We start from the raw sequence: 25,967 nt of genomic DNA on the forward strand, positions 1-25,967 counted from the left end.
TGCTAAGTAGCGATTCACAGGAGGGTGTATTTACTCTGTGTGCTGCCCGCTGGGCCATCCAGTACATGAGGGGGTTTCCCTTTGGAGCTCACACAGTCCCTGTCCCTCCTCTGAGTGAGGGCACTGGCGGGCGGGGCCCTGGTCAGAGAAGAGGAGCCCCGGGTTCTAGGCCCTGACCTGGTGCCAAGTCCTGGGGCTGCTCTTCTTGAGTGACCACCCCTTTCCTTTCCCAATCCTGGCTCTCACTTTATTTTTCTCCCTTCTACGGGAACCACCTGCCGAGCAGGAAGGATGCCATCAAGTGAGGACACAAATACATAGATCTTTTTCTTAGTCAGGATCTTGCTGCTGTGTGGTTGCTAGGGGCAACAAAGTGGGAAAACTGCGAGGAAACAGAAAAGTGGAAAGAAGGACGAGGAGAATGAGGAGAGATGCCAGCCTTTCTCGTGGTAGTAAATGTGTTATGTCAGTCATGAGAAATGCTTCCCCACACGGCCTCTCTGTCTGATGCTGGAGGGGTGAGGTGAAGACCTGCACCCACTGCCGGCTGCTGTGGTTCAGCCTCAGCCTGCTTCCTGGGTGATGGGTGTGTGTGTGTGGGGGGGGTGAGGGGGTATGGGGGTGTGTGGAAGGGTGGGGAGTGTGGGTGTGGGGGTGTGGGTGTGTGGGTGTGGGGTGTGGTGGGGGAGGTGGATTACCTCGGAGAAGTAGCTGTCCAGGAAAGCCAGGTTCAGGCCCACGTCTGCCTGCTCCCTCTGGTGGCCCAGCATGGAGCCCCTCCTCCTCAGGGTGCCCCCAGCCCCGGCGGCCATGCCGGTGGTGCCCAGCCCGGTGTTCAGCTCCATGCCCGACACTCCCCCTTCCACCGTCCCGCCGGCCGCGTACGTGTTCGTGTAGATGTCTGTGGGGAGAAGGAGTTCAGTGCTGGAGTTGTCTGCTTTGTGTGTCCAAGGAAACCACTGCGGGGCTGTCTGCGGGGCACCCTGACCCCCCACAACCAGGTGAGGCGCCCTTGGCATCGCAGCCACCCCTCCAGGTTGGTGGAAACCAGGGCGGAGGGAGCAGCTGCCCAGGGGCTCTCACTGTGCATGCACTTGGCCCCTAGATTGAAAGTGTGACCAGCCGGGGAGGGAGGCCTGTGTGCCCACACCAGTCAGTGCCTTCAGTGTTGCCTCTGGCAAGCTCCCCGCCAGCCCAAGGTTTGCGCCCTCTCCAGAACCTTCCAAAGCAGGGCAGCGATGTGTTTGTGGGAAGGAGCTCACAGTCCCGGTTCACCCTGGTGCTGGGGGAGAGCTGGCTCTCCCAGGAGCATTCATTCTCCCCAGCCTCTGACTTGGGACACTGAGGAACCATCTCTGAGAAATCTGGGGGCTGGGAGAGGTCCGGGGGTTGGGAGAGGGCCAGGGGTCGGGAGGGGTCTGGGGGCTGGGAGAGGTCTGGGCAGCCTCTCTGCTTGTTGGTCCTGCCCAGTGGCTGTGTGTTTGCAGGAGTCTTGGGTGTGTGTGGGCCTGGTGAGTGAGGAGAGTACAAGACTCATGAGGCAAATGCATGTGTGAATTTAAGAAAAGTCCTTCAGTGTATTATTTAAAGAACACATTTGCTGACTTTTTCTTTCTTTTTTTAACAGTCTCTTATAAATAATGGCCACAGTATCACTTACTCTGTACTAGGCATTATTTGACTATATACTTCATGATACACACATATACGCATATTCGTATATCACATATATGTCATACATATATAGTATATCCTATACATAATGTACAGGGTGACCCCTCAAAATATATACACACTTTAAGAGCTGACAGCTCAATTTTGAAAATGAAATGTATTTTAATGAACACTGCCTTTATAATTATACATGTTTGGGAATACCCCATGTGTGTGACATATACACATAAACATGTGTGTGTGTGTGTGTGTGTGTGTGTATCTGTGTGTATATGTGTGTGTATATATATATATATATATATACACATATATATGTGTGTGTATCTAATCTAATAATAGACAAACATGGTAATTGACCGTACCTTCGCTATGCTTCCCATTGGCTAATCAGGGCGATATGCAAATTAACTACCAACAAAGATGGCGGTTAACCGCCAACAAAGATGGCAGTTAATTTGCATATGTAGGCACAATGATGGGAGGCGAAAGGGGAAGGACAGTGATTGGAAACCCAGCCAGCAGGCAAGAGCCGGGTGGCAGGGCAAAGGCATCCCTGGGGGCCGCCTTTGCCTGCCCCCCAGCCGGTGATTGGAGAAGCCAGAGGGCGGCCAGGGAAGAGGCGGGCACCAGCGCCTGCCTCTTCCCTGCCCCCCCCCCCGCAGCCCCCCCCCCCACCCCCGGCCATGGATCAGCGACTGAAGAAGCCAGAGGGGGGCCAGGGAAGAGGCCGGCGGCTGCGGCCGGTGTTCGGAGAAGTATCTGTATTTTTTTTCAAAGTTCCTGTATTTTTAATAATTTCTTGACATGATAAAAGAAATTTACATTATGATCCAAGGGTGGTGGGGTGAGGAGAAGGAGCAGCAGAACCATCCAACAAACAAAAAGGGAAACAGAAATGCACGGTGGAAGGGATTTGAAGGGTGGGTAGGGGCATTGCCAAACTAAAATGCAATTGGTTTGTTACTGAGTACAATTCATGGGAAAACAGCATCCTGACTCCTTCTCTCTACAGCATATTGGGAGTAAAAATGATGCATCCAGGTGGAAATATGATTAGGGGTTGGAAGACAGACAGGGAAAGAGGAAATCAGAAATAGACACTGAGAGAGTCACTGGCTGGCTGGCTGCAAATACTGACTCTCCAGTAGTGATAGAATAAAAAAGTGGGGGATATCTCTGGAAGATCCAAGAGACAGGGGGCAACTCTTCTATGACTTTGACTTGCCCAGCAGATTTCCACATACACACGTGTACATGCCTATGTTTGCATGCACACACATATACACATAACTGACTGCCCTCCCTGGAAGCACAGAAGAAGAAGAAGCCGCCAGAAGAAGAAGCCACCCACCTTTGGTCCAGGCGCCAGTGCCTGCGGCTGGCTGCTGCCCAGGAGACGGACAAGCTACCTGCCCGAGGTCCCAGGCTGCAGCCACCCAGAGAAGCTGCCAGCCTTGTGGTCCAGGGCGCCAGCACCTGTGGCCAGGGAAATAGGTTCCCTCTTCTCCTATTACAGTCATTACTTCAATATTCCCCTTCTGAATTTCTCTCCTGTGCTGCAACCCAACTCCACTTTTCATCGGGAGGATACGGAACACAGAGAGCAGTGCTAAAAGCTTACATTTTTAAGCCGGTAAGGTTGGTGCTTAAACATATAAATGGAAAACTAGAGTCCTTAAGGTAACAAAGGCTACAAAGGACAGGGACAGCGCATGACCTATTATATCCAGCAATCCATATGGGGACTGAAAACTTTGCAATGATGACAATTAGTGAAGATATGAATCAACTAAAATAGCTGACAGGGACAATTCTTCCATCTTTGAAAATATCTACATCAAATCTGTTTAAATAGATTTTCATCTGCATAATATAACACATTCTGACAAGACCACCACCACCACCAATGTGGTCAGTGTTGTGCCGATAAATGTTTAATAACTGAGGGCCCCCCCCCCCTGCTGAGTGCACAAATTTTTGTGCACCAGGCAAATTTTTATACACACACACACACACACACACACACACACACACTCTTCACAGCAACACTTTGAAGGAGGTGCTCTCATAAACTGAATTTCAGTGATGAGAAAAGTGAGGCCCAGAGAGGTTGAGTGTTTTGTCCAGGAACTTATTACTGCGAAGATGCAGAGCTGGGAATCACACCCACGCATTCTGGCTCCAAAATTCACCATTTAAAATGCTATCCTACACCTCACTGCCTGCAGTTTAAGATAGAAAAACGAAGTGGTCACTTCTCATATACTGTCATACGAGGGGATCAATAGATATGCTGTTTTTATAAAGGTAATTACACATGAGGTTTATCTGGCTTAGTAATTTTTCAAATTTTAAAATTGTGGTGTCCACTTACCGGAGGAATCCATACGATCCTGCGTGTTAGAAGCGGTTATTGGTACACATATATTTGACACATCCTGAAAAGAAAAAACATATTTAAAAAGGAATGTTTTATGTTAAATATTAAAAATGGACATCTTTCTATTTTCGTGGGCTGTGTAACTATCAAGACGTGCTCGGTTTCCATGGAAACACCATGTGCTTGTACTCACCCTGTCCTCAGGATGGGCCCCTTCTATTCTCCAGGACTGGATCACTCCTTCTCCGCCCTCGGGCACCGGGGCAAACCTGGTCCCCAGGCCCTCTGGCTGCCTTCGCTTGCAGCAGCATATGAGCAGCAGGAGCGGCGACACTGCCAGGAACGCGAAAGACAGAGTCAGCAGGTGGCTCAGCGTAGGGAGTCACAAGTGCTTCATTTTGCAGGAAATGTGGCATTATATTTAGAACCAGGGGATGGAGACAAATGTAAGAGCATCATTTCCCCCTAAGAGATCGAGAGTACACATCCATGTTTATAAATACAAACCCGCCAACTCAGACTGTTAGAGCTGGAATGGAGGGAGGTTAGACCATGTAGTCTGGGCCCTTTCCTGGCAGATTAGGAAAGCAAGTCTTTCCTCTCGTCCGAGATTCCTGAACTGGATGGTAGCAGATTTAGGATTCAAATCAAATGTTAGGATTCCTAGTTCCCCATAAATGCATGCACATTTATAGATGTGTATTTATTCACAAGTAATCATCTGTGCATGTGTATGCATTTATAAGCCTATCTATATGTAACTGTGGATTAACATTTGAGTAAATACATATTAACCTCCCTGGTCATGTGTGTACATACAGGTCCCTGGATACATGTATGTGTACACACACACCATCCTCTTTCTAAGAAAATCCTCAGCTTTTTAGGAAGTGGTTCAGTCACTTCCACCAGGAAGACTTGCCCACCCTTCCCCTTGGACTTAACTGCTCCTGCCGCTCCGCGCTTGAAGCCTCTGCTGCAGTTCTCACTGGAAGGCTTACTCTGTGCTCTGCTGTGTTAGACTTAGACTTGCACGTGTTCCCCGTCTTTGGGACCCTCACCAAGTCTACACCTCTTTAGTCACCGCTATTGAACACGTACATGCCCTCACCAGCTCCTTTGTTTAGTTCCGGATTTTCACAAAAATTGCCATAGATAATAAAGGGAAATGACCAAATGAACGCAAGCCTGGTTCCATTCTTATTTGGGAGAACTATTGCGAAGAGGGGTTTAAGCCGGTACTCACAGAGCAGTAGTAGGAGGCCCAGAGCAATCATGCCAATCCCTGCTGGTCCCAGGCCAACATTTGAACCCTCAATGCGGTCGCCAGGGACAGGCCCATGTATGTCACTGGTAACTGAGCTGCCCTCCCCGGTGTAGATGCCCGGAGTGCTGGAGTGCAAGCACGTTTGGCTGATGTCACAGTCGCAGGCCTCTATCTTCACCGTCTGCGGCAGTTCACACTCCCGGTTGAAGCTGTCCTTCACCAGGATTGGGATTTGGTAAGCTCCCACTGACAGCGGCTGCCCAGCCGTCAGGAGGGCAGAGGTAGCTGCAAGGGAGGAGAGGAAAGAGAAAGAAATTAAATCACTTGCTGGTGACCCTTCCTAATACTCATGCCTGACTTAGGGCCTGATCCCTTAATCATAGAGCTCCCTCTACTTACCAAGAAACAAAACAAAGAAGCACTTATAATGAATTTTTAAGACTTTTCCTGCTGGATTGTTATCTGTACAAAGACAACAATACTTGGCCCATAATATGAACGCAATAGATATTTGTCCAATGAAGGAAGAGTATTGAGCTGAGAGGAAATATTGGAAGTCTTCAATTAAGGATTACAATTTACAAATATCCTCCCTAAAACTGTTGTTTATCTCTTATTCAGAATCTTTGCCCTTTCATTTAAAATTATTCCAGTAACTATTGTTTTTCTAATTCTTTGTGCTATTATTGCTTATTGATTTTCTATAGAAACTATTGCTTAAATATTGATTGAAATTTATTTATCAACCCAAGGCAGTTTGAAGATGATTAAATTTACACCTAACACATGAATAGTAATTGATTAATTCATGGCACTCAATAATAATAATAATTATTGCTTATTACTTTCAGTTAGCTATATGATACACCACCTAGTTGTACCAAAATTTAGCCTGGGCATAAAGTAAGACCTGAATAAAGCTGTGAAATAGTGGCATGTTAGGTGAAAACTTATTCTGTTCTTTGACACCAACATTGAAACAGGGCTCTGGGAATATTATCTCTAGTGTCATATATAAACTAGAGGCCTGGTGTGTGGAATTCGTGCTCTTGGGGGGTTCCTCAGTCTGGCCTGGCCCTTCTCACAGTCCAGGAACCCTTGGGGGATGTCCGACTGATGGCTTAGGCCCACTCCCTGTTTCTGGTTGAGCGGTGCTCCCCCTGTGGGGAGCGCACAGATCACCATGGGGCAGCTCTTGTGTTGAGCATTTGCTTCCTGCTGGTCTGTGCACATCATAGAGACCAGTTGTTTTGCAGTTCGGTCAATTTTGCATATTAGCCTTTTATTATATAGGATATGTGTGTGTGTGTGTGTGTGTGTGTGTGTGTGTGTGTGTATAACTGGCAAATCTATAATATCATTGAATATCATTACCAATGTCCATGTTGAACATTCTTATATTTTTTACTCATAGTGTTTAGGATCTGAATGACGAAAATGTGGCTAGAAATTATTGTTTAAGAATGGACTATTGGACTTTATAGGGAAAGGTGAATTCAGAGTTGTCTTAATTTTAATAGAATTGCTTTAATATGCTTAGCTTTCTAAACGATTACAGTTGTTTTGTGGAGACAAGCAAAAAGGTTTTATGGGGAAAACATTTCTTTCTTTGGCTAAGTCCCTAGTGGGGGCATTTTCCCCAGCATTAGTTTATGGTTTCTCCTTTCTGTGGATGGAGAAGCTTGGTAACCTCAGAAAGGGGGAGTGTTTGCTCTCACCTTGGGCTCTAGCATATGACCTCCACCCTCCCACCTCCCACCCCTGCCTCCAAAGTCTTTCCTATTTTACCAAGTGACTATGAGATTAGGCAGCCAGCTTAGCCCAAATGAGGCCCTCTCTGAGCATTTCACTTTCTAATTGACATTTAACATTTCAGGGAAAAGAACCTAAAGTATATTAAATATTATGTTGTCTGAAATTTACTCTTCATTTTAATCATTGCTTTCATTTTTATATAGCAAAAATACTAACACACATACATTCTGGGATATTTATACTTTACATACTTCGGTTGATGCATTCCTTTGTATCTAAATGCTTCATATAATTCTAATTTTAATGCTGCTTAGTACTATATCTTAATATGTACCAGACTTTGCCTAACCATTCATCTAATATTGCACAATTGGATTTAAATTTTTATTCTTACAAATAAGTGTGAGCTCATAGCTCTTTATAGAAACAACTAGAGGCCTGGTGCACGAATTTGTGCACCAGTGGGGTCCCTTGGCCTGGCCTGTGGGATTCAGCCAAAACCAGTTCTCCAACATCCCCTGAGGGGTCCCAGATTGCAAGAGGGTGCAGGCCAGGCCGAGGGAACCCACCAGTGCATGATCGGGGCCAGGGAGAGACGCAGGAGGGCTCCAGGGCATGTCTGGCCCATCTTGCTCAGTCCTGAACGGCCAGATCCCAGCAGCAAGTTAACTTACTGGTTGGAGCCTCTGCCCCTTGGTGGTCAGTGCACGTCATAGTAGGTGATTAAGCGGCCTTAGCATATCATTAGCATATTATGCTTTGATTGGTTGAATAGACAACTGAACAACTGGACACTTAGCATATTAGGCTTTTATTATATAGGATTTCTTTGACCTAATATGCTTCTAAGTGAGTAGAAAATGTGTAGATGTAAATCTATGGCATACCTGAGTTTCAGAGACATTTAAGTGACTTGCCTGAAATAATTTAGGCTAGGGAATTGTGACATCTGGTGAGTTTGTCAAGAGTTCTGTTTATTTCAAACTGATAAAATATTTGTGTAGCACCCCATCTATAAAATAATGGCTAAACTGATCTTTACATACTACTATTTGTAAATGCAGCATTGATAAGACATTTTTACTTTTATTTCAGTTCAACATTTTCCCAAATAGCGTAAATGTGCATATTAATTTTTTTCATTTAATATGAATATGGTGAGAATTATGGAAACAGAGATAGAAAATATGACATGCCTTGACTAATTACTGGTAATTGTTTTTGCTTTTAGTCTTTAAAGTGAGCAAGTTTGCATTCCACTTACCATTTACTGGTTTGATATCCCATAAGTTAGCTGTCCCTGGTGGCTGATCAACAACACGGAAGGTAAAGGGAGACCCGTAAGAATGATGGTTAATGTCTCTCGCGGATATAAGGATGGATGGAGAGGCGGTGCAGATGGCATTACTTTCAGCAGCAATGACTGGACAGTAGTCATTGACATCAGGAACTTCAATGCAGATGGTTCCCGTAGCCGTTTTCCCAGAGCCATCTGGAAGGGCAAAGCATCATGGGTGTTGGGATGAATGGTGTCAGGGAGAAATTTCTTTCTCACATCCCCTGGCAACGCCACAGCACATAGGAGCGGTGTGAGGGACTCCTGAGACGGAGCGTGATGGGTTCCTGCCTACGTCACGGCCCTGAAACCACCTGGCCTCTGCTCACAACCCTCCAGCCACTCTGCCTTCTTCCCAGTTTTTTGGACTAGTTTCCTTCTAACTCAAGACTCCTTGGCATCATAGTCATCCTTCCTAAAATGCTTTCACCTCCGTCTTACTCTGCCAACTCCTCTGCATCTTAAGATGCAAAAGGAAATGTCCTTCCTAGAGAAGGTTTCCTGCTGTCCATTCCCACCCCATCCCCGTAACGGAGACAGCTCCGAGCCTCCATTTCAGAATGCTTATTGACTCCTGGGTTATTGAAATAACCACAATTGAAATGAAATAACTACTTGTCTATATTTCTTCTTTCCATTTTGTTTAATTCCACCCATTAGATGCTATTTCTCTAGGAGAAGGTACTTCAAAAAACAAATATAAAAATATTTTATTTTTTCCCCCCTAACCTCTTTGGAATAAATTTTAGGTTAGTATAGTTTATCAAAAAGGGCAAGGTGCCAGGAAATAGTAGGCGGGGTTTAGTTCACTTTTCTACGTTTATGTTCTTTTACAATGAATAAAGAATTATTTTGTTTTTAACTTGTGAAGGGTCTTAGTTTTATCATTTGTAAACTAGAACATTATCATCTCTTGGGTATTTTACTAGCTCATTTTTGGAGAAGTTAACTTCTCTTAAAGATGATTTTTGTGTCCCTAAGTGGAGAGCCATCTGGTTAACCACAGGATAATAGACTAGAAGGCTATCCGTACCCTACATGGTTTTGTGCAGTAGGTTCTTTTTTTTTTTTTTTTAAAATATATTTTATTGATTTCTTACAGAGAGGAAGGGAGAGAGATAGAGAGCTAGAAACATCGATGAGAGAGACACATCGATCAGCTGCCTCCTGCACATCTCCCACTGGGGATGTGCCCACAACCCAGGTACATGCCCTTGACCGGAATCGAACCCGGGACCCTTCAGTCCGCAGGCTGACGCTCTATCCACTGAGCCAAACCGGTTTCAGCTGTGCAGTAGGTTCTTAATTCCTGCTTCAGCTTGGACTTTCCAGGCTTAGGCTCTCATTAGAGAGCCATCGGGTCATCCCACAGCTGGTTGTCTGTGTCCTTCTCTGGCCTCCAGGACTTTCTCAGGGCCATTGGATGTGGCAATGCACAGCTCAAGTTATTGCTGTTTGCTCCGGTGTCCTTTGCTACATAAAGAGCTGTGGCCCCTCATCTTTGAACAGCCTTATCTGAACCCCTAGGAGGCCTCTGTGCCAGGGCATACACTCCGCTTATGAATAAACGATGGCCCTGTGTGTAGTCTTTTGTCCATAAATTTTTGTTAGTGTTTTTCTCTTTCTTTATTCACTTGAAATGACTAATTTTTATCCTAGTTTTTGAAGACTTCCACATATGACCAATGGACGACCTTAGGCTCTGATCAGCATGCTGAGTCCATGTCAGAAGAGGCCTTCTAGAATTCTGATAATAAATGAGGCCATGTTGTTTCTGTAACTGTCCCAGATGTGAAAACGTGACACTCTCAGGATGAAGACCAGAATGTATGCGTTGTAATTGCTTGGGCATTACCATGGTTTCTTTTATAATCTTACGCTGCCCATTTATCTCTCTCTTTGTTTACTATTGTAAAGCTCAGATATAAACTTAGTGCAAACCTTCAGTATCTGTCTTCTGATAGGAATGTATCTGGGACTTCTGTTTTCCTCCCTTGGCGGTTACTGACCTTTTGTGTTGTTTTGTTATGCAGTGGTTGGTTTCCTAGGCAGTACTCCTGGGAATCATTAACTATTGATAAACAAATATCTGTTGCTACTCACCTAGAGGAAGGCCTAATAGATTTTCCCATGTGAAAAGCAGCTCAGGGACAAGTTAATTCAGTTCATCTGTGCTGAGGACTTCTATTTTGGATCTTATACAGTGGGGCCTTGACTTATGAGTTTAATTCTTTCCGAGACTGAGCTCCTTAAGGAGCTCGTTAAGGAGCTCGTTAACTCAAATTACTCTGTCAACTCAAAGCAAAAAATCTGCGGAGAGACAGCTGGTATCTCAAAAAACTCGTTAGTTGGGACACTCGTAAGTCAAGGCCCCACTGTATTTGCAATAGGTTCTTGGTTCTTAACATCTTACTTGGGCAACATGTCTAAGAAGCGGCACTCACGCAGGCCTCCAGGTGGCTCAGTGGCAGTGACTGCAGTGGCACCGCCTTTCCTGCAGCTGGTCCCCAGTGAGCTTTGGGCACATCTTGCCGCACTTGTAACATTCCCAACACTGCAGATCCGGCGAACCATCTCAAGTGATAAGGCCATAAACAGAAAATGAATTTTCTTTATATGTTTTAACTTTTTTGCTTTACACTGTCTGATACAACTCTTTTTTAGAAGTAGGTGAAATAAATTATGACAAATGTAAATTGTGGTTGTAAGTGTACTGAATTCAGTTCTTGGTCTAAGGCACTTAGAACTCTGTAAATCTTGTAGACACTCCTGAATGATATATTTTATTTGAGTCAATCTTCTACCAACATTAGAATAATATTCGTACTTAATGCAAACTAATAATTTGATGAAAGCATTGAATATAAATTTCTTACCATCTATAGCCAGGATCTCTGCTGTGTATACCCCATTGGTAATATATTTTGACTTCTTATCAAATTCCCTAGAAAATTGTATCTCGCCAGTCCTCGAGTCAACTTTTAACCAGCTGCCAGCATCATGTCCTATGATATACCTGTTTTTAAGGAAATAACTTCATCATTTGCTTATATGAAAGTTAATAAGTTTAGTCACACCCAATGCATTAAACTTATATATGGTGTTTGCTGCTTTACAGTAACAATTGATTTGGATTATAAAATGTATCTATGTCAATAAAATTCTGACATTGAACATATTAATGCACAGAGTTTTAAAATTTCATAATTTTTACTCCTCTACTTCTTTATGTAATTGTTCATAAAATGTATAAGTCTGTTTCAGGTTTGTTTATTAAATAATAGCAATATCAAGGAAATATCCTTTATTCATTCACATGGATGTATCAGTTGCTCCTCAGTTTTAAGGTATATTGGTTTCAGAGCACTTCATTGTTGGCCTTTCAGAGGTTGTGGTATCATTTATTCCATTAGTGTATATGGGTTTTGTGACTTATAATTGATTCAAAGTGCTTGGGCGAACATCTTTCGTCTGCACCAGGCACAATTTTAAGTTCCCATGGCCCTTATCTGACATCCCCTTTTCCTCTATCCCATACTGACGACTCCATAAGTGTTGATGTCTTTTAATTTGTTAACTGATTAAATAATCAAAATTGTTCCAATCAAAGCAATTTCTAAGTCAACAGATTGTTCACTCAAAAAATATTGGGTGTAAGAAGGGAGAAAAGAAAAGGATATAAAGAATATTTATATATTTCACTATAGTTATTTTCCAGACTATCTTATATAGGTCTAACTCATGTATAATATATATACCTCATGCCCCTAATTCCTACTTTTCTGTTTTCTAATTCTGACTCTCTACATTATTTTAGCTTCAATACTATCCTTCTTCATAAGGTTAAGTAGAAGGTTGAAATTAGCCCCAAAGTTATAGATAACACAGGTTAAAAAAAAAAACAAGCGGTGACTCATCTTTTATGATGTCTTACTGTTTACGATATGGCTTAGTCAGCCCAGGTCCAGGGTGGTACCACTGGCCATAAAAGATCAAAGAGACTCACAGAGTAACTGAAGGTGATTCTTTGATCTTACAATTGCTCCCTGGACACAATTACTCTTACACCCAGTTGGAGCCCTTACAGCCTGTAAAACACGATTAACATTCTAAGAACATGCCAGTGCCACAGTAGTGTTCTATAGCAGGTGAACAGGCAAAGCCGAACTCCAAAAATAATTCAAGCCCCACACACTGGCACATGCTCCACGAATCAGCACTGGGTAGAACCACGCATTGCTGCTCTAACACAAGCAAAGGGTTTGCAGTACCTGACGTTCGTGGCAGGATTCCCTGTGTCCAAATCTACAGCCGTGTATGTGCCAAGAACATAATTCAGTAAGGAATCTCCTCTTACTCCTTCTTGCACACTGAAAGTCATGGAGTTTGGATCAAATGTGGGTCCTTCTCGCACGTTAATGACCTGAATTCTCACAGGGGTTGAATGCATTCGGAATCGAGAGGCAACTGAGTGGTGAAATTCAGCTTGGTTTTTGACTCCAATGCTAAGATGAATATTAGGCATTTGTTCATAATCCAGCATCTGAAATGGTAGAAATTAAAAACTCTGACACAGCAAAAGATTTATTTTGACAGAATAAGAAACCATGGTAAGGACACAACTACACCAGCATAAAGTCCAGGAGTTATGCAATTCCGATTGTGAATTGATAAAATTTTATTTATTATGGCATGAGGTGTATTTCAGACATGTGATCCCCTTTATCTTTTAGATAATGAGGTGTATAGGTCATTTAGGCCTGTGAATTTAAATTGGACTCAAATCTGGAGTTTTGAACTTCATATATAAAAACCCTGGAATGAAAAATGATCTTTTTTTCCAAATGAGGTATTTATGACAAATAAAAAATAAAATTAGAATGAAGTAAAGAATGTCCATAGCTGTTAACTGAATACATAGGCCCGAGTTTCCTATGTAGAATTCACACCTGAGCATTTCTGAAAGTATAATCAACAGATTAAAGGAGCCAATATTAATATTTTTTTGTTAAAATTCTAGTTGAGTAGCAATTCCTCTCAAAGTCGAAGTGAATGCATATGTACACACATACATATATTTGTATTGTGTGTTAGTATTTCGATACATATTTATCAGTAAATAGCAAAAAGAAAGTTATTGACAGAAATTTCAAATTTTCGTTTTGTCTTTTAAAACTACAAGTTCCTTGAGAATGAAGATCATGTCCCATTCACTTTCATATCTGTAGCACATAACAATTCTCAATAAATTGGAGTTGAACTAAATAATTTATAATTCCCTCACACTAAGGAAAAGGTTATAGAAAGCTCAGTCAAAAGCCTTGACTGAGGGTGGCTTCAGTAAAGGTCATTAGTGACACCATTCCAAATGCCAAATCCTAGGGGAATTACACATACATGATCTAAGCACACAGTTCTTCTGGCTATGTGCTAACACACACATTAAGGGGTTTCACTCCATATTAACTAGCCTTGTCATATTATTTTGATGTCTTCAAGCATATTTTTCTGCTCTCTTTAAGAGACTTGGGAAGTTATGCAGGGAAAAAAATATATATTAATAGATATTTTGTCTACACAGCATCTAACACTACCTTAATCAATTTTCATAAATTGAATCCAATATATATTTTTTAAATATATTTTATTGATTTTTTTACAGAGAGGAAGGGAGAGAGATAGAAACATCGATGAGAGAGAAACATTGATCAGCTGCCTCCTGCACATCTCCTACTGGGGATGTGCCCGCAACCCAGGTACATGCCCTTGACCGGAATCGAACCTGGGACCTTTCAGTCCACAAGCCGATGCTCTATCCACTAAGCCAAATCGGTTTCGGCTGAATCCAATATTTTTATTTTTCAATAAGCTAAGTATGTCTTTAAAACACTTTGACTCTCACAGAAGACAATTATATAAGTCATAGTCATTGCATGAATTACTCTTTTTTTGTGTTCATTAGAATGACAAGCATAAAACGTAAAGGTTTTTTCCATAATTTTGATGACCACTTTATAAATTTGTGCACCACATGATTTCCATGCTAATGGTTGTGTTTCGTGGAAAAATAGTAATGTTTTAATTGCTCCAGACAATTTAAAAAACAGAGAAAGACTCAATATGTAAACGATATTTTTGTATTTCAAGGAGTCTAAATGGCTGATAAAAGTCTCACAGGAATAGAGAAAAGCAGTGACAACATTGAATGATCACCAGGGGTCAAACTAAATGTGTGTGCGCGTCTGTCTGTCTGTATGCTCATAGCTGGAAGTTCTGTCTATGTTGTTAGTAGTCATTGTGTTTGAGAAATTAATCTCCTTTGTTACATCGATGTTAATTTGAATCTTATTAGTTTGTAGTTTTGTTTCTAATTTGTACCTTCAGATTATATTGCCGCCCATTCAGTAAAAATGGGAAGTAGTTTGAGAAAAGCTAATCCATAGGAAAAAGCCAAGCCCGTTAGGTTGGTTTTCAAGTTTCTCACAGACTGGCTCCCACTCAGCATCTCCACTCCTGAGTCTCATTGCTTCTCTAGGCGGATACTCTGCACAGCTCCACAGAGGTGTTCACATGCCCTGCATGTGCATTACATGTTCTTCCCTGTATGTGTGCTCACTTCATTTCCCACCCGAGCAGTCTCCGTTGGAAGGCCCTGCTTAACTTATTCCCTGTATGGAATATTTTCAGACAGATCTAGCTCAAAAGCATTCCCCCCTCTGATCTCAGTAATTCTCTCAGCTTTCACCCAGTTAGCAATTGATTATGTTTTATATGACATCTGTACTACTATTTATTATGTTTTTTATAATATACTAGAGGCCCAGTGCATGAAATTTGTGCATGGGTAGGGTTCCCTAGCTGCTGCTGGCTGCTGGCCATGGCCTCCCTTCCCCAGGCTGCCTGTTGCCACCGCCAGCTGGGGTGGGACTGGCCAGGGAGAGGGGTCGCAGGGAGTTGGCTGGCTTGCCCCGCCCGCTGGTTGAACTCCCGGTCGAGGGGACAATTTGTATATTAGGCTTTTATTATATAGGATTTTTATTGATTTCAGAGAGGAAGTGAGAGGGAGAAAGAGATGGAAACATCAATGATAAGAGAATCATTGATGGGCTGCCTCCTACACACTCCCTATTAGGGATTGAACCCACAATCTGGGCATGTGCCCTAAATGGGAATTGAACCATGACCTCCCAGTTCATAGGTTGACACTCAACAGCTGAGCCATGCCAGCTGGGGTATTTATTATGTTTTTAACTCTCATATTATTTTCTAACATGGGGCTCCTTGTCTTGACTTCTCAACTACACATTGGACACTGTGAGAATGTGAGAACAAAATAGCCTTATTTTTCTTGGTAATAAATAATGTGTTGCTTGGCTGGCGGTCTCAGTAAGTAAGGAAGCTTACTTAGGGTGCTTGTTCACAGAAACAGTATTCAAGGCTGTGGGTGGGTTGCTTTTTGTAGGCGGATCCTGTCTCTGAGAGTATTTTAAAACATCTTTAAAAGAAAAGGTTGCAGATCTCATACTGTACCTTGACGACTCTCAAAATGCCTTCATTGGTTCGTGGGTCTGTTTGAATCTCAAACCAATTCCCATCATTCCCGGAGAGAATTACATATTTTGCCAGCCAATTATCCGTGCCTTCCTCATCAAGATCAATGGCTTTTAACCGCATCAGTTCCGAATTCAAACAGTTCTCCTCAATGCTTGCTGAGTACTGAGTGACACAGACCAATTTTGTAGTCAGTGAATTTTCAAAAGAGGAAAGTTAGCTTCAAATCCTGAATTATCATTTACAATACTAACAACAAACTGTGTCAGAGATTTCTGCGTCATTATTAAATGACATATATTCAACAAGAAATCTAAGAGTAAAGTGATTTTCATGTGCTATCTGTAAAACTAGGGCCAGACTGCATTGTTTCATTTTCCTTGTTTTTTTTTTTCATTTTCCATACCTTCCTCCTTTTCTATAAAAGGCCAGATAGTAAATATATTAGGCTCTGTAGGCCTGAGATTAGTGCTGTAACTACTCATTTTTGCTGCTGTAGCATTAGAACAACCACAGACAACACGTAAAGGAATAAGTACCACTGTGGTCCAATAGAAAAAATATATTTTACCAAAACAAGTGGCAAGCAGATTTGGCTCTGCTGATTTTGATTTTATGCTTCTTTCTGCCTAAGTCTGAAAGTGGAAGTTGAGAATGTTTGGGACTCTGTTAGAATTGATTCAATAAATCATCAGGCATATACAATCCATCAACATTGTTATAGGATTCCCAGAATGATATTAATAAATTCCTACACTTCTTCAAATGGAATATATGGAGGATATTGGTCTATTGTTTTCACAGAGGAGATCATTATGGAATAGTGAGTGACTCAAAGGCAAATACCCCAAATTAAGATTCATTATTATACATAAAAAAATGTCGAGGTTTATATAGTAAAGCTGAGTACATCCATACATGTAAAAGAACCACAACTAGTGGGAAAGTAAATTGATGATTGACATTTATGTAAAAGGGATGATAAGAGAAACAGCTTACGGAAGTTCTCTCCAAGGTGGGGAAATTATCGTTGACATCTAAGACCTGGATCCGACAGGCACACTCAGAGGAGAGTCCATCTGCAGCTCCATCTCGGTCCGAGCCCCGCACGAGGAGGTTGTACATGCTGTGCTCCTTGATTAAGATGAAAAAGAGTTGTAAGACTTAGGTCTTCATTGGAATAAAACCCAACACATTCTCATGTCATTATTCCCCCGTTCTTTTATAATTTTATATAATATATTAATATAATTTTTAATCTATATAATTTTCATTTAAAATAATGTTTGGATTCTTTTTCCTTCCCCCCTTTACACTGGATGAAGGGCATACATGCATTATTTCATCTCCGTATTTTCAAAACTGTATCCTTTATTTCTTCGCATTCATTCCCGGAAGGTTTTACCTCTCTGTCGAGGAAGCTGGACATGGTGCGGACCTCGCCGGTGTACCTGTTCAGGATGAACATTGGTGCACCTGCTGGCTCCTGAGAGATGATCTTGTAGGCGATTTTAGAGTTCAGGTGATTGTCTTCATCTGCATCGGTGGCACTTAACTTCACTACCAGTGTGTCTAGAAATGAAGATGGAGATGGAGAGTGTTGGGGACACTGTTAAAATCAATTTGGTAAATCAGCAGGCAAAGGAAGAAAGAATGGTTGGCCTTCTCCTGCTGGCTCTCTCTTCTAGTTATCCATGAGCATGGACAGGGTGGGGCAAAAGTGGGTTTACAGTTGTTTGTATGGACAGCCATATAATCTCTCTATATAAAAACGTTAAGTGACCTGTCGACCATTTGACCCGTTGACCACTTGACTGGTCGACCAGTCGCTGTGATGCTCACTGACCACCAGGGAGCAGACAATCAATGCAGGAGCTTCCCCCTGGTGGTCAGTGTGCTCCCACAGCGGGAGTGCTGCTCAGCTGACTGGGATGAGTGGGGCTGGGATGGGCAGGAGCAGCTCCTCCACAGATCCCCACAGGTTACGCCGAGGGACCCCACTGGTGCACAAATCTGTGCACTGGGCCTCTAGTAACTAATAATAATATAAGAATAAACTGTGTTTCACGTACTCACACCTATGAACCTACTTTTGCCCCACCCTGTCTTACTATAACTTTAGCTACACCATTAATGACAAAAATCATAGTGATTTGCTTCTTAAAACACTTTATAAAGTACTTGCACTCCTTAAATGCTTTAAATTACTTATATTTCAATCTCCTAAAGCTTTGTCCAAGAGGAATAGAAGTGGCACAATGCAGAGAAGGAGATTGGTCTACTCACTTGCATCGCTGTTTTCTTCAATGCTGCCTGTGTACACATTTTGTGTAAAGACTGGAGGGTTGTCATTTATGTCCATAACTTTGACTCTAAGCTCAAGAGGCCTTTCTAAGTCTTCACCCCGTGCATTCAGAGCCCGACAATAGATCTGTGGAAAGTTGGAAAAAACCTGTCTTTCTCCACCAAAGGAAATTCAGTTACGTGCTTGAAAATATATAAGGAAACATGCAGGGAAACAATTTTCTCAGTCAATTGAGACTACTTTTACAGTCTAGTAATTTAAGTATTGTCAAGACATTTGATCATGTGCTTATATAATACACCAGAGAATTCTGAACCATAATCTATTTTCATACTCTTCCTACCTCCTCAAGCCCTTTATTCAGTTTCATTCTACCGTGTTTTATCAGAAGTAGGCATTAGTCCTGGGATGAATTTTTTTTTAAGGCATGAAAAATAATACGTGTAAATCAAAGCACACTGCTGTGACTTACCAGGAAAAGTGGAGTTATCTCTCTGTCCACCACGGAGGTGATGTTAATTTCCCCCGTCTGAGGATTAATGGCAAACACTCCGTATGGTGGCCGATCAATGCCTACCCCAGAGATGCGGTACGTAATCTTCTGGCTCACTTCGCAGTCTGAGCGGATCTATGAGAAAGCGGCGAGGATTTAGGGCGGATATGAACTTCACAGGGTGGTGGAACAAGGAGGGAAAGGCTCTGCAGCCAGATAGGTCTTATATTGAAACCCGGCACCATGACATAGGCCTGTGTGACCTTGGACAATGCACTTAATTTTGTCAAGTACTGGTTTGTAATGGGATAATACAACTTATGTCCCAGGCTTGTTGTGGGGATTGTATGAGGTAAAATGTATACTCCCCACCCCATGACTGACATAGGGCACAACCACGTCTGATGCTAGATTTGTTATTATTAACGTTACGTTGTTCATGTCTCTGATTTGTTTTGCACATAGAGAAAATGTTTAACAGAAGAACTCAGAATCTTTACTATTTTGTAAGAAGACTGTTGTATTAATATGTACTCTGCTTAGACTTGGATTTGAGATTCAATCAAAATGGTAGATATCAGAAGAGAAATACAGTGTTTAGAGATATTGGCAATAATTTTGTAAGTCAAAACTTACCATATCACTCACTTGCCAAACATAGTTTATGACACATATTCTGCTATCTAGATTATGTTTTCATAGGTATACATCTATGGCTCATAAATTTAAACAAAGGTAGTTTAAAATTGGAAATCTAACCTATATACTAAAGATGAGAACACTCAATAAAATACTAAGACTTGTTACCCACATATCCACAATTAAGTAAAGGCAGCTAGAAATGCAACTTGGATGAGCTCCACTCTAGTCCAAAGATCTTATTTATGTAAACGAAAATCCAGGAAATCCCTCAAATGCAAATATAAAGGAGAGAATATGCAATACCAGCGGGTAATATAAAGCTGTAAATGTGAGTTGAATGGGAACCATATCAATTTAAAAGCTTTCCAAAACTTTGAAAACATCTAAGAGAGAATAGATCTCTTTTCTTGAGCTGAGATTATATCTGTAATATCACTGCTGCTGCTTCCTGTAGTTGATGTAAAGCCTTACGGAAAGAGTTCTGGTAAACCACTACCCTTGATTGCAATAGAGGCCCGAGGCCAAGAGGCCTAGAAAGAGCTAGCGAAGCTGTTCATGCGGATCCTGCCCTTCATGGGTCAACTTATGACACAGTCTTCCTCAATGCTCCTTCCTTATTGAGAGCCACTCTTTGAAATAGCATTTAGGCTCTCCGAGCTTCTGGATCTGGTGAAACTGTCTGCTGGCCAGGAGAATGTTGGTGTATGCAGGCATGTCCTAGAGCCGGCGGGTGAGGAGAAGCAGACATGTGTATGCAGGCATGTCCTAGAGCGGGCAGGTGAGGAGAAGCAGACATGTGTATGCAGGCATGTCCTAGAGCGGGCGGGTGAGGAGAAGCAGACATGTGTATGCAGGCATGTCCTAGAGCGGGCGGGTGAGGAGAAGCAGACATGTGTATGCAGGCATGTCCTAGAGCGGGCGGGTGAGGAGAAGCAGACATGTGTATGCAGGCATGTCCTAGAGCGGGCGGGTGAGGAGAAGCAGACATGTGTATGCAGGCATGTCCTAGAGCGGGTGGGTGAGGAGAAGCAGACATGTGTATGCAGATGTGTCCTAGAACGGATGGGTGAGGAGAAGCAGACATGTGTATGCAGATGTGTCCTAGAATGGATGGGTGAGGAGAAGCAGACATGTGTATGCAGATGTGTCCTAGAACGGACGGGTGAGGAGAAGCAGACATGTGTATGCAGATGTGTCCTAGAACGGATGGGTGAGGAGAAGCAGACATGTGTATGCAGATGTGTCTTAGAGCGGGCAGGTGAGGAGAAGCAGACATGTGTATGCAGATGTGTCCTAGAGCAGTAGGGTGGGGAGAAACAGACATGTGTATGCAGGCATGTCCTAGAACGGGCAGGTGAGGAGAAGCAGACATGTGTATGCAGGCATGTCCTAGAGCGGGCGGGTGAGGAGAAGCAGACATGTGTATGCAGGCATGTCCTAGAGCGGGTGGGTGAGGAGAAGCAGACATGTGTATGCAGGCATGTCCTAGAACGGACGGGTGAGGAGAAGCAGACATGTGTATGCAGATGTGTCCTAGAACGGACGGGTGAGGAGAAGCAGACATGTATATGCAGATGTGTCTTAGAGTGGGCAGGTGAGGAGAAGCAGACATGTGTATGCAGATGTGTCCTAGAACGGACGGGTGAGGAGAAGCAGACATGTGTATGCAGATGTGTCCTAGAATGGACGGGTGAGGAGAAGCAGACATGTGTATGCAGATGTGTCCTAGAGCGGGCGGGTGAGGAGAAGCAGACTTGTGTATGCAGACATGTCCTAGAGCGGGCGGGTGAGGAGAAGCAGACATGTGTATGCAGATGTGTTCTAGACCAGGTGGGTGAGGAGAAGCAGACATGTGTATGCAGGCATGTCCTAGAGCAGGCAGGTGAGGAGAAGCAGACATGTATATGCAGATGTGTCCCAGAGCAGGCGGGTGAGGAGAAGCAGACCTGTGTATGCAGGCATGTCCTAGAGCGGGCGGGTGAGGAGAAGCAGACCTGTGTATGCAGACATGTCCTAGAGCGGGCGGGTGAGGAGAAGCAGACCTGTGTATGCAGACATGTTCTAGAGCGGGCGGGTGAGGAGAAGCAGACATGTGTATGCAGATGTGTTCTAGAACAGGCGGGTGAGGAGAAGCAGACATGTGTATGCAGATGTGTCCCAGAGCAGGCGGGTGAGGCGAAGCAGACATGTGTATGCAGATGTGTGCTAGAGCGGGCGTGTGAGGAGAAGCAGACATGTGTATGCAGATGTGTGCTAGAGCGGGTGGGTGAGGAGAAGCAGACATGTGTATGCAGATGTGTCCTAGAGCGGGCGGGTGAGGAGAAGCAGACATGTGTATGCAGATGTGTTCTAGAATGGGCAGGTGAGGAGAAGCAGACATGTGTATGCAGATGTGTTCTAGAATGGGCAGGTGAGGAGAAGCAGACATGTGTATGCAGATGTGTCCTAGAGCGGGCGGGTGAGGAGAAGCAGACATGTGTATGCAGATGTGTTCTAGAACAGGCGGGTGAGGAGAAGCAGACATGTGTATGCAGGCATGTCCTAGAGCGGGCGGGTGAGGAGAAGCAGACATGTGTATGCAGATGTGTTCTAGAACAGGCGGGTGAGGAGAAGCAGACATGTGTATGCAGGCATGTCCTAGAGCGGGCGGGTGAGGAGAAGCAGCAGATGGACGGACAGAGCCCAGTGGTGCTGGAGACCCAGGTCTCTCCCCAATCCCTCCGGCGCCTCTGCTCTGTAGCAGTTCCCAGAACGTGAGAGGCAAAGGGGGGCCTCCGCAGCCCAGGCAGGAGACGCCTCCCCCCCCCCCCCCCCGGCACCCCTGCCAGTGGAGCAGTGGAGCCTGCAGGGCCTGGGCTGCTGAGGCTGCCCGCCCTCCAGGGCCTGCGGTGTGGGCGCAGGGCGACCCGTGATGCCTCCCTTACCCTGGCGATGGGGTTCCGCTTGGAGTTGTCCTCTCCTTCTCGACACGCCGCCGCGAACTTGATCCATTCGCGCTTCTGTCTCCTGACAGTTTGCCACTTGGTCGTGCCCTTTTCCACGTCCAGTTCTTTCACCTGGAGCGGAAGCAGGGCATTGCAGCGTCAGGGCAGGTTTCCTTCGCAAGGACATCTGCTCAGCACGGCGAGGAGCACCCAGAAGAAGCCACGGCATTGAATTTGAGGAACAAAAAGTGTCTTTACTACCTTACCCCTCTAGGTGGGTGGAGCTTGGGCAGCCTCAGCAGCTACTTCTCTCTGGAATCGTCTCACTGCTAACTGTATGATTCTATGAAACACATTTTGTTGGCTAAGTGTGGAGCTCGGAATGTTCTACTGGATAATAGGTGTATGTGGTCTTTCTTCTCTCAATCTGTCCACTGATTAGCAGACATTGGTCCACAGCATCCATGGACACATCTGGATTATGCCACAAGGTCCTTGATATTTGGCCTGGTCGGTCCAAAAGCATTCCTGGAGGTGTCTAAGCTGACCCATCTACCTTCCCCCATGGGCCAGTGCCAGCTGGGCTACCAAGGCAAGAGGGTTATTATGGGCAATGCAGCCACAACACAGTAAATGAACTAATAAAATATGGTCATACTTTATGTATTAATCCTGTAAACCAACAGCATAAATAAGTGTTAGGGGCTGTTGGAACCCAGGAGTGTTTCCTAAGCTTGGACAGTACCACGTTTGCTCAGTGACGTTCTGGGTAGGACCACATTGTAAGGACCACTTGGTGTGGACAGATGTGTCAGTGGCTATGGCGGACAGGACCAAGTGTTTCAGTAGGTGGGGACCTTGCCCACCTCACCCTCCATGGAGCTCTGACTAGGCTGTCTGGTCTCCAGAGGTTAACAGCTTGCGGCTGCTCCAGGTGAGTGCATCCCTGGGACGTTGTGCTGGTGAGTGTACTTGACTCAAGAGAGGACGGGTGCTGCTTTTCTGTTGGTAAGGACGCCACTCTGGCTATGTATCCAGGTAGACTGTTGCAGATCAGAAGAATGTTTTAACTGAAATGATGGTAACCACCATAATCCCATGGACACCTATATGGATTCTCAGTGCTGTCTATGTGTTTTCATAGTCTCTGCTTACTATGTGTTTTTATAGACTTAATTGCTGTTGTTGGAGGGTGTTTAAGAGTTTTATACTATTAAAGACTTCAGCAATGTTACTACATGCATGAACATTTTTGTGTACATGTATAAACATGCACACACACATCTATATTTTTGTAACTCTTTATGTACTTGTTGAGACATAGATAATTGTATGTTTGTTTTAGCTAAGGCTTCATTTAATTACCACTTTGGGGGGAGGAGCTAGCTGCTCCATGCGAATGGAGCTTATACTTTCAGGAACCAAAGCATTTACATTTTTCTCCATTTTGATGCAACTTCCTAAAATGTACCACCTATTGTCTATTTTGTCAACAAAGATCACACAGTGATTATATTTTCTCCCATTATTTGATATTATCAGAATGAAAATGTAACCGCTATAATAAAGTCCTCCCAGAGGAGATAGCTTTACTTTCCCAGTCCCACTCTAAATGGTCCTGGGTTCTGTGGTTTTATTTAGTTGTGGTTACAGATATTTTTGCTTTTGTATTTTTTTCCCTCATTGATTAACCATACAATTATGCTGATGTAATTGTCTAAAACTCCTCTTCCCGTTCTAACGTGTCACTTTACTTTTTTTGCTTTGCCTTAGGTTGGGAAACATAAATAAGCTACTAGTAAAGTTGGATAAGCAGGAGCTACTATGACGCTGACCTGTCACAAACCTTGCCTAAAGCATGGACATTTAAAATTATGGCTTTCAAATATCGCTGTTTTCAAATATTCTGATTTTTGATATATTGTGCATTACATGACTCAGTTTCTCTTTCCATTCTAAATTGAGTAGGTAGTTTTAATAATTATACCTTACCTCAACAATAAATTCACTGTTTACTTCCAACACCACCTGTTAGAGAAGATACAGCATTAGCATAAATTTGCATAGTTTAAAGGAAGTCAAGTCATGAAATTATTGACAATGTTCTCTGATTAATTCATTTCTTAAACACACATTTTGCTAGTGATATGGAATAAACATGGATAACACAATATTAATAGTACAGGTTTTCCCCCACAGAGGCTTTTAAACTTTTAAGGAAGCAAACACATAACTACAGGAAAGTTAGTGTATGTGCTTCAGCAGGGGCACCCAGGGGCTCAGTGGAAGGAAAAGCAGACAACTCCGGTTACCCAGTGAGTTTGAGGAAGGCCGCAGCGGAGAGGGGGTGTGAAAGGGGTCTGCAGGATGAAGCTACTCTGATAAGAGAAATTGATGGGGACAATTTTTCAGCCAGAATAAAACATGAACACAGGTGTAAGGGGATCCTCTACGTTTCCCAGGATGCTCCAGGAATGGGAAGTAATATTATCAGCTGGAAAGAAGAGGAAATAGCAAGGGGACGCGGGAGACAAGGTTAGGAATGGCAGGTTGGAGGCAGATCATGAAGTGCTTTATATACCAAACAGGGAGTGTGGGCTTCACTGAATAAAATACAGGGTTTGACAGTAACCCCTTTTTAAAAACACATCACTGATATGAAGGGATGGTTACAAGGGAAAAGTACTTGAAGTCCAGACACTTAAGAATGAGCAGTTGCTGGGTAAGACACAGTTAGAACATGAACATAGGGCTGACTGGAAAGGAGAGAGAATGGAGACATTGCCAAGGAACCAATAGGACTTGTAGATTGTGGGTACAAGGAGAGGATGTAAGTTAAGTTGGCTTATTGGGACGATGGGGTACTTTTAATAATAACAGAAAATTTAACATGAGCGGGTCACTGCAGGGAGATGATGCCGAAATCTTCATTAATTAATTAATTACTTAATCTTATTCTAAAATTTGGGGTAGACATAAAAGATGAAGAAGTGGAAATTTATCTAAACAGGAGTGCTATTTAAAGTTGTAGGAGGTGAGGGTAGTCCATTAAAAAGTTTAAGAAGATCAATAAAGTAGTCAGAGAACAGACTCTTACAGGAAATGCTTATATTGTGCAGGGGACAGAAGAAAGAAGTCTAAGCAGAGAATAGAGAGGGCGGGGGACCAGGTTTGTGGGTGCAGAGCAGCTTTTGTCCACACAGAAAGGTCAGAAGTGGCAGGGCGGTGGCGGTGGCGGTGGCTGTGGTTGTGGCTATGGTTGTGGCTGTGGCTGTGGCTGTGGCTGTGGCTGTGGCTGTGGTGGTGGTTGTGGTTGTGGCTGTGGCTGTGGCTGTGGTTGTGGCTGTGGCTATGGCTGTGGCTGTGGTTGTGGCTGTGGCTGTGGCTGTGGCTGTGGTTGTGGCTGTGGTGGTGGTTGTGGCTGTGGCTGTGGCTGTGGTTGTGGCTATGGTTGTGGCTATGGTTGTGGCTGTGGCTGTGGCTGTGGCTGTGGTGGTGGCTGTGGCTGTGGCTGTGGTGGTGGCTGTGGCTGTGGCTGTGGCTGTGGTGGTGGTTGTGGCTGTGGCTGTGGCTGTGGCTGTGGTGGTGGCTGTGGCTGTGGCTGTGGCTGTGGTTGTGGCTGTGGTTGTGGTTGTGGTTG

At 43.7% G+C, this 25,967-nt stretch overlaps 1 protein-coding gene across 1 annotated transcript in view; it reads right to left on the minus strand.

The window, feature by feature from the left end:
• DSG4 (desmoglein 4) overlaps window positions 1-25,967 on the minus strand; it is a gene marked incomplete at both ends in the record, with an annotated part of 37,771 nt that overhangs the window by 2,611 nt on the left and 9,193 nt on the right. The window contains 14 exons of the mRNA XM_081096465.1: window positions 699-901; window positions 4,049-4,112; window positions 4,248-4,387; window positions 5,301-5,606; window positions 8,341-8,568; window positions 11,289-11,428; window positions 12,684-12,955; window positions 15,943-16,128; window positions 16,963-17,097; window positions 17,369-17,535; window positions 18,250-18,394; window positions 18,741-18,896; window positions 22,328-22,459; window positions 24,320-24,355. Coding sequence (XP_080952591.1) covers window positions 699-901; window positions 4,049-4,112; window positions 4,248-4,387; window positions 5,301-5,606; window positions 8,341-8,568; window positions 11,289-11,428; window positions 12,684-12,955; window positions 15,943-16,128; window positions 16,963-17,097; window positions 17,369-17,535; window positions 18,250-18,394; window positions 18,741-18,896; window positions 22,328-22,459; window positions 24,320-24,355 — 2,310 coding nt within the window. The remainder of the gene's footprint in view (window positions 1-698; window positions 902-4,048; window positions 4,113-4,247; window positions 4,388-5,300; window positions 5,607-8,340; window positions 8,569-11,288; window positions 11,429-12,683; window positions 12,956-15,942; window positions 16,129-16,962; window positions 17,098-17,368; window positions 17,536-18,249; window positions 18,395-18,740; window positions 18,897-22,327; window positions 22,460-24,319; window positions 24,356-25,967) is intronic.

This window comes from Myotis nattereri (assembly GCF_964212035.1).
Source record: "Myotis nattereri genome assembly, chromosome: 8".
Classification (NCBI taxonomy): Eukaryota; Metazoa; Chordata; class Mammalia; order Chiroptera; family Vespertilionidae; genus Myotis; species Myotis nattereri.